Source organism: Phoca vitulina, unplaced genomic scaffold, assembly GCF_004348235.1.
Source record: "Phoca vitulina isolate PV1807 unplaced genomic scaffold, GSC_HSeal_1.0 scaffold7, whole genome shotgun sequence".
Lineage (NCBI taxonomy): Eukaryota > Metazoa > Chordata > Mammalia > Carnivora > Phocidae > Phoca > Phoca vitulina.
Window position 1 is genome coordinate 36,850,379 of NW_022589710.1, and position 11,762 is coordinate 36,862,140.

At 52.6% G+C, this 11,762-nt stretch overlaps 1 protein-coding gene across 3 annotated transcripts in view; it reads right to left on the reverse strand.

The window, feature by feature from the left end:
* The window catches only part of RAB15 (RAB15, member RAS oncogene family), a 23,071-nt gene extending 14,773 nt beyond the window's left edge, over window positions 1–8,298 (reverse strand). Inside the window, exon 1 of one of the 3 annotated variants that reach the window (XM_032405311.1) lies at window positions 8,170–8,298. Coding sequence is in view for 1 of the 3 variants with exons in the window: in XM_032405307.1 (XP_032261198.1) it covers window positions 7,441–7,564 (124 nt within the window). In the remaining 2 variants the exon portion in view is untranslated. Of the gene's footprint in view, window positions 1–7,153; window positions 7,330–7,440; window positions 7,637–8,169 lie in introns of those variants that run through there. The other 2 variants (XM_032405307.1, XM_032405312.1) reach the window with 2 other exon arrangements.
* Between the last annotated feature and the right edge of the window lie 3,464 nt (window positions 8,299–11,762).

The window sequence follows — 11,762 nt, forward strand, 5'->3', positions numbered from 1 at the left end:
CCTGCATATACACATACACTTGCATATACACACACACCTACATATACACATACACTTACATATACATATACACATACACTTACATATACACATACACTTACATATACACATACACATACATATACACATACACTTACATATACACACATATACACATACACTTACATATACATATACACATACACTTACATATACACATACATATACACATACACTTACATATACACATACATATACACATACACTTACATATACATATACACATACACATACATATATACACATATACATACACATACACTTGTTTGGAGGATCTAACCTTAAGAATGTACCAGAAACTTCTCAAACTTGGGGCCAACTTGGGGACTCCTTGCCCCCCACTTCATGATAGGATCTCTATACTGAATGGCTCATATGTGTAAAGCACAACTGTTCCTGTGCACATAGTAGGTACACTGAGTAGGTACTCAGGGCACGCCAGTTCCCTTCCCCTTGCCCTTCCCACTGCCACGTGCGCAAACCTACATAGGGCCTCTGGGACACGTGCCGTGCACTCCAGCTAACCCTGGCCTGCTCCCCTCTGGCAGACCCCTGACCCGGGCCTTGCCTCCCCGAGCCTGCTACTGAGTGGTCAGTGGGCACCACCGAGGCAGCCAAGACCTGCCAAGCTACTGACCACCCACCCCTCCGCCCTCCTCCTGAGCCTCTTCCTAGGCAGGGCCACGTTGACAGGCAGCAGAGCTTCCCAGAGAAAAAGACTGGGGTTGGGAGCCTCAGGAGCAAGCGGCTTGTAGGGGGCAGGGCCTCCAGATGTGGCTGCCTTCACACAGAGCCAAAAAGCTAACTCTTAGCAAGGATCTAGTTGAACAAAAGCTGGTACGACCACGGCCCGCCCCTACCAGCTGGCCCAGCCAGGCAGAAGAGTAGAAGCCCCAAATTATGAGGTGTTCTCCACAGCACCTCCTCCCCCACCCTTTGCCCCCTGAGGACCCACCCCAGTGTCACTCCTTCTGTGAAGCCTTCACCAACCAACCAGGAGGAGTTTCTCACCAAGCATCCTGACATTGCTTTTGCATCCTGTTCTGCTCGTCTGGATGCCTGACTTCCCAACTGTCTGCACCACGAGCTCCCTGACGGCAAAACAGCATCTTATTCATTTCACATCCCCATTGCCTGGCAGAAGGCAGATATAATCATACATATTATTCAACAAAATGGAATAAAGGAAAGAAAAAATGGATGTGTGGGTGAGTGAGAGAATAAATGAGTGAATGAATGAAGTCAGTACATCCCAGGAGAAAAGATCAGTGGGAAAAACCTTTGAGAGTGATCGGGGAATGACCCACATTTTGAAGCCAACTGTCAGCCTTCTCTTCAGATTATGGGGCCCCAGTCACCGAGTTCTCAGTAAATATGTTCTCAAAATAGTGATATGGGAGGGCAACACTCAGATCTCACCCTCCAAGGTCCCCCAGACAGACTCCCCAACCTAGCCCCTGACGGTTCCCCAGCGGGTCATGTCAAGGAGGCAGACTTGGCCGACAGCAGAGGCACAAACGTCCCTCCGTCCCAGAGCCCTTGGTGCACCGGAGAGAGGTTCGCTTGGCAGCCTGTGGAAGGGTCTTCTGGGATGAGCAAGGGCATGCCCCAAGCCGGTCTGGAGAAACTGCAGAGGAGGTGGTTCAAGTCTGGGCCAACTGCACGCAAGATGTGAGCTCAGTGTTCTTGGGGCCTTTGTTTCCCCTGTTATAAAACCAGGCTGATGATGAATCCTCTCTTCCTCAGTGGGAGGAATGAAATGTCCAGGAAGCTTCGTGGCCCCCGACAAAGCACACTGCCCAGGCAGGAGAGCCAAGGAGAGGTCACACGCCTGTGCAGAAAATTGGCAGTTTTACAAGGAAAACAGGCACAAATATTAGATTACAGAAGAAGGCCCTCTGAGAAGAACTGGCAATCAGGGTAGAAGGGTAATGGCCAAATATCGACTTTCGTGCTATAAAGCTCATCACCAAGATGTCTGGGGAGCGGGGGAGGAGGGGAGGAGAACAGGAGGAGAATGGGAGGAGGGGGGAAGGGGCAGGAATCCGGGCCCTCCAAGCCGGGGGTGGTTGTGCGGAGCCGGGAAGGCGGCACAGGTGTGCAGAGCAGCTGAAATGAAAGCGCCCGAGGGTTTCAGAGCTGTTCTCAGGGATCACATCCTTGGGGCGTGGGGTGTGCGGAATGGGGGCCTGAGGCAGGGTGACACCAGACACAGCCCCCTGTCCTATCCTCTCAGGCCACCTGTCTCCCCACCTCCTCCCCACCTCACTCTTCCGTCCCCGAGCCTCGCACTGCTGGGGCAAGGGTGGGGACCTGGCACAGAATCGGACATGAAACCCGCAGCCTACTCCTGTGACCCCCAGAGGGGAGCTGGTGCCCTGACTCCTGTTGGTTCACTGCTGGATCCCCGGCTCCTCACAGGTACCTAGCGCAGTGGGTGTTCAGTAAATAGTGCCCAAATCACTGAATGCATGAATGATTGGCCTCAAAACGCGTTACTGACAGTATATTAATCTCTACAACTTTCTTATGAGCTAGGAATAACAAATAATAAGAACAAGAATGGTCATAATAATAGAATCACAGCGGCTACCATTTCATTTCATATCATTTCATTTGAGGGCTCGGCCAAGCGCTTTGCATCCATTAGCCTCTGTAATCTTCACAACGACCTTTAAGAAAGAGTCTGTTACCCTCTTCAGTTTACAGATGTGGAGACTAAGGAAAGAGCTGTTAATAAGCGTCTGAGGGTGGCAGAGACGGGTAGGGCCATGGGGGATCTCGTGCAAGTCTGCACTCTTTCCATTCTCCCCACGGCTTCTCCCCTTCCTGCAGTGAGGCACCCTGTGCCCGCAGCGTGCACAGCCCAAGCAGGAGGATCCACGCCCCCGGGGCCTTCCCTGGCTCTGACCCTGCCCCTCAGTCACCCAAGGCCCTAGCCCCAGGCAGCCCAAGCCAGCTCAGACAGAACTTTCCGGAGAAAGGGGATCTGGCAGCAGCAAAGCCAGTCCCAGGAAGCAGCCCTGAAGCCACAGCGGTGGTTCAACCGGTCAAACCAGAAAATCACCTGGCAACCACCTTGGATGGAACCCAGGTGGCCTTTAAAACAAGAAGGTCTGGAGGCCATGTGACACATGTACTCCGGGAAGAGCAAGGATGGTGTTCCTTCAGCTTCATGAGTGGCTCACATGACATTCCTGGCCACCGTGCAGAAAGCGAACCAAAGGCCCCCTGCATGTAGATGTCCCTTAGGCTGGGACACGGTCTCCCTGCCAGGGCAGGCAGCCCAGGACACATGAGGCCCTTTCAGAAGTTGCCAGCTTGACTGGTTTCGAACGGCTCTCCACTTCCTGGAGGGAAAGGAGAATCGGGGCCGCTGTGGAGTTTGGTGTGGCGGCCACAGGAGGGGTGTATGGCAGAGAGAACTGAGCTGCTACCCCAGTCCTTGACTGGTCTCCCTGCTGCGGGTCTTAACTCCCACTCCCAGCCAGGACCCTAAGTGCCACTGTCACCATGTCATTCCCCAGCCCAGAAACCTTCTATTCCACTGCGGAGGCCCAAGGCCCACCTCCTTAGCCAGGCCCTCAATGCCCTCTGCCCTCATTCATCCATTAATTCAACAACACGTATGAAGCTCGAGCCTGGCCCTATACCAGGACGATGAAAATGAAGAGGACTAAGATTTGGTTTTACCCTCACGCCCTTAAAGTAGCGTTTGGGAAACACAGAGAGAGAAACAGAGGAATGTTCTCACTCTTCCCCTAAAAACTCCCTTCTGTTCTAGCCAGACTGCCCAGAATCCCAGGAACGCCCCCTGGATTCCCACCTCTGTCGTCTCTGCTCCTGTTACCCCATCTGCTCCTTCCCCTCCAGGAACGGAAAAGCAGCCCACACTGCAAGGCCTCCCCTTAGCTTCCCTTCCTTCTAGAGCCTTCCTTGCCACTTCTAGTCAGGCTGGCCTCCTCTAGCCCTTTGTCACAGCAACAGCACTCTCGGTCCCCTCCCCGGTCACTGGCTGCCTCCTGCACCCTGGCATCCTTATTTAGCTGCTGGTAATGCCCCCCAAGAGCTCTGTAACAGTAACAACGATCCTGATTGATTCCCCACATGTGAGGAGTGCTTCACCAAGTGCTTCCAGATCTTGTTGTGGCCTTAGCTCTTTTTGCTTGTGTGCAGGAAAAGGTGGCCTGAATAGGTCGCTAAAATGCCTGGCACAGTGCTTTGTAGTGAATCCTTAATTAGTTTAACAGGTGAGGAGTCAGCAAAGGCCATTAAGGCACGGGCTGCCCACCTGCACACGACCCCCGTCCGGGTCGGCACAGCCACGTGGGGAAGTCTGGCTTGTGGCACAGATCCAGCCCACGGCCACCTGTCTACCTGAGGACTAAAAACAAGAGGGGCAGTCAGTGCCTCAGCCGACCTGGGAGGTCTCCTCACTGCTCCTGGCAGGCCCTTCTCTGGAACGTCACGGGCTTTTAGAGCAAATGCCATCAATAGTAAGTCACAAAGGTGCCAGCCTAGGTCACATCAACATGATCCAAGAATCTGAACTCCGTCTTGGCAATAACTAGTGAAATGCCTCGTTTTCCCCATTTCACCAAAGTCGCTCCGGGAAAAGTGCCTAGATCAGTGTCCAGCATGGTAAAAGAACGTGTCTGAGACATGGAGCAGCTTGAGAGAGGTGACGACGTGTCTTATTCATCTTGCAATCTCCAGGTCTCAGCCCTGAGCCCAGCTACAGGACCTGTGCATTTTTTTCTGAATGGATAAATTAATGACTATGAATTGGTAGTACCCATTTTCTTGGCTCCTTGATTAGCCTCCTGGCTGCCCTTTCCAACTCCATGGGAAACTCTCTGGAACCCTGCAGGGAAAGCTTTCCTTGACCATCCAGCTCTGTCCCTACATCGTAGTTCTTACTGAAAAACATGCCCAAGACCAGATAGAATCACAAGTGCCTTAGGCAGTGTCGGACAGAACGCAGTCAAGAAGCCCAGTGGGCAGGTTTGAAAAGGCTAGTGGGAAGAAAGACAGGTTTCTTTCTTTCCCATGGAACCCAAACTCCTAAACAGTTCTCTGCGTCCTGGGAAAAGGTGGACCCAACCATCAGAAGCAGAGGAAGCCCCTGCTCAGGTTTTAGGTCAATACACCAAGGGCCTTGAGGGGATGGGCTGGGGAGTGTGCTATCGAGAGACCCCCACTCAGTTCGCTGACTCACTGCCTCTAAAGTCGTCGGCCCCAGGGGGACTCTGAGGACGTCCCTGTGACCTGTGAGGGGAAACTGCACATTTGCCTCCTTGGCAGGAAGGAGGTGTCCAAAAAGGGAGAAGACGAGGTGGGAGAGACAAAAGGAGAAGGGCTGGTGGTTAGCAATTTGAGGGCATGGGACTTAAGGAAAACACAAGCCTCAGAAGGGCCATCTTGGGATTTCAGAAACATCGCTTCCCTCATTTGTCTGTGGGAGAGGGGGACACATTTCCTAGGGGAGGCTAGCTCCCCTAACAACACTGAGCAGGAGCCCAAGAGCCTCTGAAATGAGGTGGATGAATAAAGTGCTCCAGGGAAAAAACCTAGGTCACTCCTTGGCCTTGAAATGTGGCCAGAACACCAGCGTGCAAACAACTGCTCATCAGGCAAAGTCTGGGGACCACCAGCAGCCCACAGCCCTCTGTGATACCGCAGCAGTTCCTGGCGCCAAGCCCATCCATAAAATAGCCACTGAAAGTTCCCTTAAGTGCTAACCTGCTGCCCTTTGTCCCCAAGCCAGCAACCTGTCCCCATATCCCATCTGGTTCCTCAGCCCCTCCCCTGCTCACTCCCAGGCCTCTCCCCAATGCCTCCTCTTCCCTGAGCCTTCCCTAGAGGCATGCAGTCCTCCCTTGGCTGCCAGTACCCTGCCCATCCCTCCCAGATAGATAGCTCTCGTCCAAGCAGTGGCCCCTCCTGAGCTCCAGAACTCCTAGTAGCCTGTATGGATGGATGTATCTGTTCTCTCACCTTAAGTCCCTTGAAGATAGTGAAGCAAAGAGAGAATGAGACCCTGGGAGCTCAAAGACAATGACAACAATAATAACTAGCATTTATCCAGCTTCACACGTGTCCAACTTTGTGTTAAGTGCTTTTACAAACATAATCTCATTTAATCCTTACAGCACCTCAGGAGGTAAGTACTGTTATTATTCCCATTCTACAGATGAGAAATGCAAGCTCCAAAGCTTAAGTGGTATTCAAGGTCACACTGTCCCAAAGTGAGGTCTCCAGGTCTACGTGACAACACAGACTGCCTCTTAACCACGGGTCTCTGTCCCTCCTGGCTCTACCTGCTCCCTCTTCTCTCTTGGCAGGGAAGGTGTGTTGGGAGGGAGGCTTCCACCCTCGAGCGGGAGCTGAGTGCTGGGGGCGGTGGGGTGGGGGGAACCTGGGCCGGGCTGAGGCTCCTCCAGGGCAACAGTGGGGGAAGCTGTTAGATGTGGTGGGATTCCCTCAGCTCAGACCTCCCAGAGGAGGAGGCCCCTCAGGGCCCAAGGGGGAGAACCCCCCCTCAGAGGGGGGCCACCCACGCCCTCCCAGAACAAGAGATGGCATCACAGTCCAGTCCGGGAAGCCACGAGATCTTGTCCCTCTAAAGCACAGGCTCCAGCATTGCCAGATCAAAGCGATGTACTGGAAGGTGGGTCCTATCAGCCATCTGACCCGAGGTGTGGACAGTAGTCCTGACATTCCCCATCCTCCTCAGCCTCCTTCAAAACAAACCTTTTGCCAACTGTTTTTCTGGAGGTGGCTAGTAAGTGCCCCTTTCCCACGCAAACACGCTCACCGAGTCTCTGCCCTCCTCCAGGTGTCCCACCTTGTGGCTTACCTTCACAACTGTGCTCTGGAAACTCAATCCCTTTGGCCCCTCCCTTCCTCCTGTCTTCCCCCTCCTGGCTCCACATTGGGTCACCCCTGAACTGAGGGTACCCAGTGCCTCAGTGACGCGGCTCCCCACCCTGAACCCCTCTTCCGGAGCACAGGCTTTACTTCCCCTCCCCCTCTCCACCTGGGGGTGTGGGGAAGTCATTTCGGTGGCTAGGATTCTCGCTGCCCAGCTCGGGGTACCCAGGCCTAGACTCACCCGGGTGGTCTCGGCTCCGATGGGCATGCTCCCCAGTGCGAGGCCGCAGAACCTATCCCTAATCACGGACCACAGCAGGGACGCCCCCACCTCCAGGACCCGCTTCTCAAGTCCCCAGGCGGCGGCCCCTCACCGGGATTTCTCCCCTGGTCCTGGCCTCCCGCGCCAACGCCTCCAGCCGGAGAGGCGGGCAGTTCTCCCGGGCTGGGGCAGGGGCGGGGGGGGGGGGCGCGGGCCAGCTGTGGCGGTGGGGAGGGTGGGGCGCCCCTCCGGCCACCGCCCCTTACCGATGGTGGAGATGTGCGAGGAGTGGAACTCGTTGTCGGTGAAGCGGCACAGCAGGCAGGTCTTGCCCACCCCGGAGTCCCCGATCAGCAGCAGCCGGAACAGCACATCGTACTGCTTCGCCATGGCTGGGGCCGGCGCGGCCCGGGGGGCTGCGGGCGGGCGGCGGGCTCAGCCCCGCTCGGCCGCTGCCATCGCGGCGCGCCTCCGCCGGCGGACGCCGCGGGCTGCGAGGAGGAAGCCGGGCCGGCCCGCTCGCTCGGGGCCGGGGAGCGCGGCGCGGCGGGAGCGCGGGTGGGAGGAGAGAGCGCCGGCGGCCCCCGCCCGCCCCTTCCCCTGCGCCGCCGCCGCCGCCGCCGCCGCCGCCCGCCTGCGTCCCGGGAGAGGGGGCGGGGAGCGCGCGCCGGAGCGCGGCGACCCCACGGCGGGGGCCGGGCGGGGGCGAGGCGGGCGCGCTCCCCGGCCCGAGGTTGCGCGTCCGGGGCTGGAACCCGGGCCCCTCCCAACCTCCGTGTGCCGGACCCGCGAGCCCGGGGAAACGGTGCGGACGTTCTGAATGCGGGAGTTGAGGTGAGCTCCCACCCGGCCCACCTCTACCAAACTCGGCTTTCGGGTCTCATCACTTCTCCCCAGATCCCATCCGGATCCTGGCCCTGCTAACCCTGCCCCGGCACCCCGCCCCTGCGGGAGCCGGGTCGGGCCTCCCAGAGTTGGTCCTCACTTGGGCTCACCCCAGGTCGGAAGGCCTTGATCAGGGTCTGCTTTCAAACACCCATCTGTTCTTGAAGTCGCTGTCTCCAGGAACACTCGAGAGTGTTGCTAGAATTCTCCCTCTCTGCCATCTGGCTTGCCTATAAACCTGTGTGACTGTGTCTGTCCTCCTCCAACCCCTCATCCCAATTTTAATTTAAACGGGTAAAATTTCTGCTGATCTCCTCCACTAGGGTGAGAGCACAGATGATCATAAAAACATATCCGAATGCACCATCCTTCAGACAGGCAAAAGTATCTGTTTTGGGTCTGGGCGGCTTAGATGCCAGGATGTTCAGGATGCCAATCCATTATTTCAGACCACTAAGTATTTCTGCTGGTGTGCACCCATGACACCAAAGAACGCATGGGCCTCTTTCAAGACGTAATTTACTACCACTGAATGTGTTAGCACCAGAGAGAGGCACATGCGTGTTTTCTGGAGTCTAGAAAATTGTGTATTCCTAAAAACAGTATTAGGCGTGAACAAGCCCAGCTCATTAGATCTTTAAAAAGTGGTGAAAAGTGTGTATCTGAGTATTGGATAGAGAATATATTTTTCAGTAGTAGGTTAAGGAAAGCAGTAAGTCCATCTTCTTCATTTGAACAGTTGTATTTTAGGCAATGTGTCTAAATTTATAATAAAGAGGAAAAACTCTTGAACCGGATAGCTACTTTGATGATATGAAAAGTTGAGAAAATGGACCCTGTGAATTCCATTAACATTTTTAAGATTTCCAGGTGTATTTTTCTTCACTGGATTCACACTGGGTTTCAGGTGCGTGGTGGGGTCTCTGGAGTTGGGCACACTGGGTTCTAACCACAGCTCCTCCACTCACTGGCTGTGCAACCTTGAGCATGTTACTGTATGCCTCCATGCCTCAGTTTCCTCATCTGTAAAATAGGGATATCTTCACAGGATTGTTGGAAAGATGATATAATGTGTGGAGAGGACTTAGCACAGCACTTGACAGTACTCAATAAGTGCTGAGGGACAGAAACCATGTAATGTTTTCCCTATGCATACATGGATGGTAAGTGTATCCCACAGATGGTCAGGGATGTTTTCCAGGAACTCGAGCCATTCTGCTGTGATTCTTATCCACACTACCACACACAGTGTGGAGTGCAGGTTCAACTCAGCCTGACCTGCTTTGGGCACTGCAGCTGCCTTCCCGTTGATTGGCATCTTAGTGATAAATATTCTCTGCAGGCCTGCTTAGTGGGACCCTTAGTGGCTCTCTGTTTGCCTCTGTCCAAGAAATAGGAAAGAAGATGCAACCTGAGGTAAGTGCCTAGTCCAAGAAGAAACTTCACTTTGAAGGAAATGGCTTTCCCTAGGCAAGACAGGAAAAGAAGTGAGGTTTCCTAAATGAGTCTGGGGAAATAAATACTCATAAAAAAATTAAGGATATCTCATTATACTTTATTCAGTAGCTTACATTGTTTTAAAAACAGAAAAGCAAAAGGGAATCATCTAGAAGTCCAAGCTAGACATCTAGATTGTCCATTCACATCCTGACTCAGCTGCTTTCAGAAATATGTCTGTGTGTGTGTGTGTGTTTCACACACTATGAGATGGAAGAGCTATGATTTTGGGACAGTGTTAGCAAAAGAACTATATAAACTAGTGAAGACAACACAGTTTGCTTTAACCAGGGACTTTATAAATGAAATACCTAATTCCACCTCCTTACATCAGCACTCAGTGGGACATTCTGGCATCCTCCCCAGTTGAGGTCAACTTGGACTGGGACAGGTTTCAGTAGAGCTGGGAGACGTCTAAGAATGGTTGCTGGATGTCTCTCCCACAAGAAGCCTCCAAGAATCAGTTTCTCAATTATGTTATGCTCATTCTTTTACCAGGGAGACAAGTGCCTGCCCCTGCTTCCTGCGACCCCCCCTCCCCCGCCCCGGCCCAAACACAGAGCATGCTCCCTGTTTAAGCAGCCAGCAGGAGCACCATTGTGGGATCTGCCATCGCCAAAGCTGAATAATGGGAGAGATGCGCTGATAGGCAGCCCACTGCTGAGACCAACATAGCTGGACCATGGGGCTCTTCATTAGCAAAACTCTATGTGTCTTCCAGACTCACACCTGTGTTTCCAACCTTGACTGACATAAGTGATATGCTCACCTTGTAGAAGGAGTTCCACCTTATTTCAGGACTAGAAGAAACAGGACAGAACCCCCCTCCCTATCATCTCAGTATTATCCTCCATTCATATCCTCTTTCTTTTTTTTTAAGATTTTATTTTTAAGTAATCTCTATACCCAACATGGGGCTTGAACTTAACCACCCCGAGATCAAGAGTTGCATGCTCTACCTACTGAGCCAGCCAGGTGCCCCCATCCTTTTTCCTTTCTATCTCTAATAAATAGAGAAAGGGGGGAAGACTGAAATGACAAGGGAAGAGGGGGGGAAGGCAAGTTCTCAGAGACACATGCATTTTGGGGTTGGGGACCAAAGGAAACAATCCTGATGGTAAGTCAAGCTAACACAAAAGGACCCACAGTACCACTTCAGGTTGTCCTTGGTATCCTGGCCACCACCTTCAGGACTGGATTAGCTTGGGCTGCCATCACAAAGTACCACATAATGGGTGGCTTAAACAATAGAAATTTATTTTCTCACTGTTCTCAAGGCTAGAAGTCCAAGGTCAAGGTGTTGGCAGGGTTGGTTTCTTCTGAAGCCTCTCTCCTTCCACCTGGCCATCTTCCTATTCACATTCTATGCCTTTCTGTGTCCTACTCCTCTTCTTGCAAAGACATCAGTCACATTGGATTAGGGCCCGAACATATGACCTCATTTTACCTTAATTACTTCTTTAAAGCTCCTATCTCCCCAAATAGTCACATTCTGAGGCTTTAGAGGTTAGGACTTCAACGTATGAATTGGGGAGGGGGGAGAGACACAATTCAACCCATGATAAAGAACAAATCCAGGAGCCTCATCAGATATTTCCTATGCACAGATAGTTTTTAGGAATGATTTCATTATCTTGGAATAGGATGTAAAAGTTAAACCTTTCCTGTGGCTTCCTAATAGGTGGTCTAGACTGTCGATGGGAGGATTTCATGATGGGACAACCTCAGAAGATTCTTCCCTTTATGAGACTAGAGTTGAGAAGACATAACTAGTAACCACCAACCAGGCAATGTATGTCATATCAGACTTTTACTGTCACAGTTATGTTTGGGGGGGTGGGGTGGGGACCTCATACTTAGGAATCTATGTAGGAATAAAATCATTCATTATATGTATTAGTTAAGGCAATGTTAGATACTCTAACAGATAAACCCTTCAATCTCAGGCACTCACATATAGACTTCCCTCTCATGTAAAGTGTGTTGGGCAGCAAGGAGGTGGGAATGGGGGTGGCTCTGTGCTACAAAGTCATTTAGGCACCCAGAGTGGCAGAGGCTTTGCTGTCTTCAATAAGGACTTCCACTGTGGGACTCAATTTAAAAGCAAGACATGCTCTTTATAGGATCTGCTTTGCAGGAAGGATCAAGGAAAGTGCCCACCAAGCAAGGATTGGGAAATACCACCCTCCAGTCCCTCACACTTCAA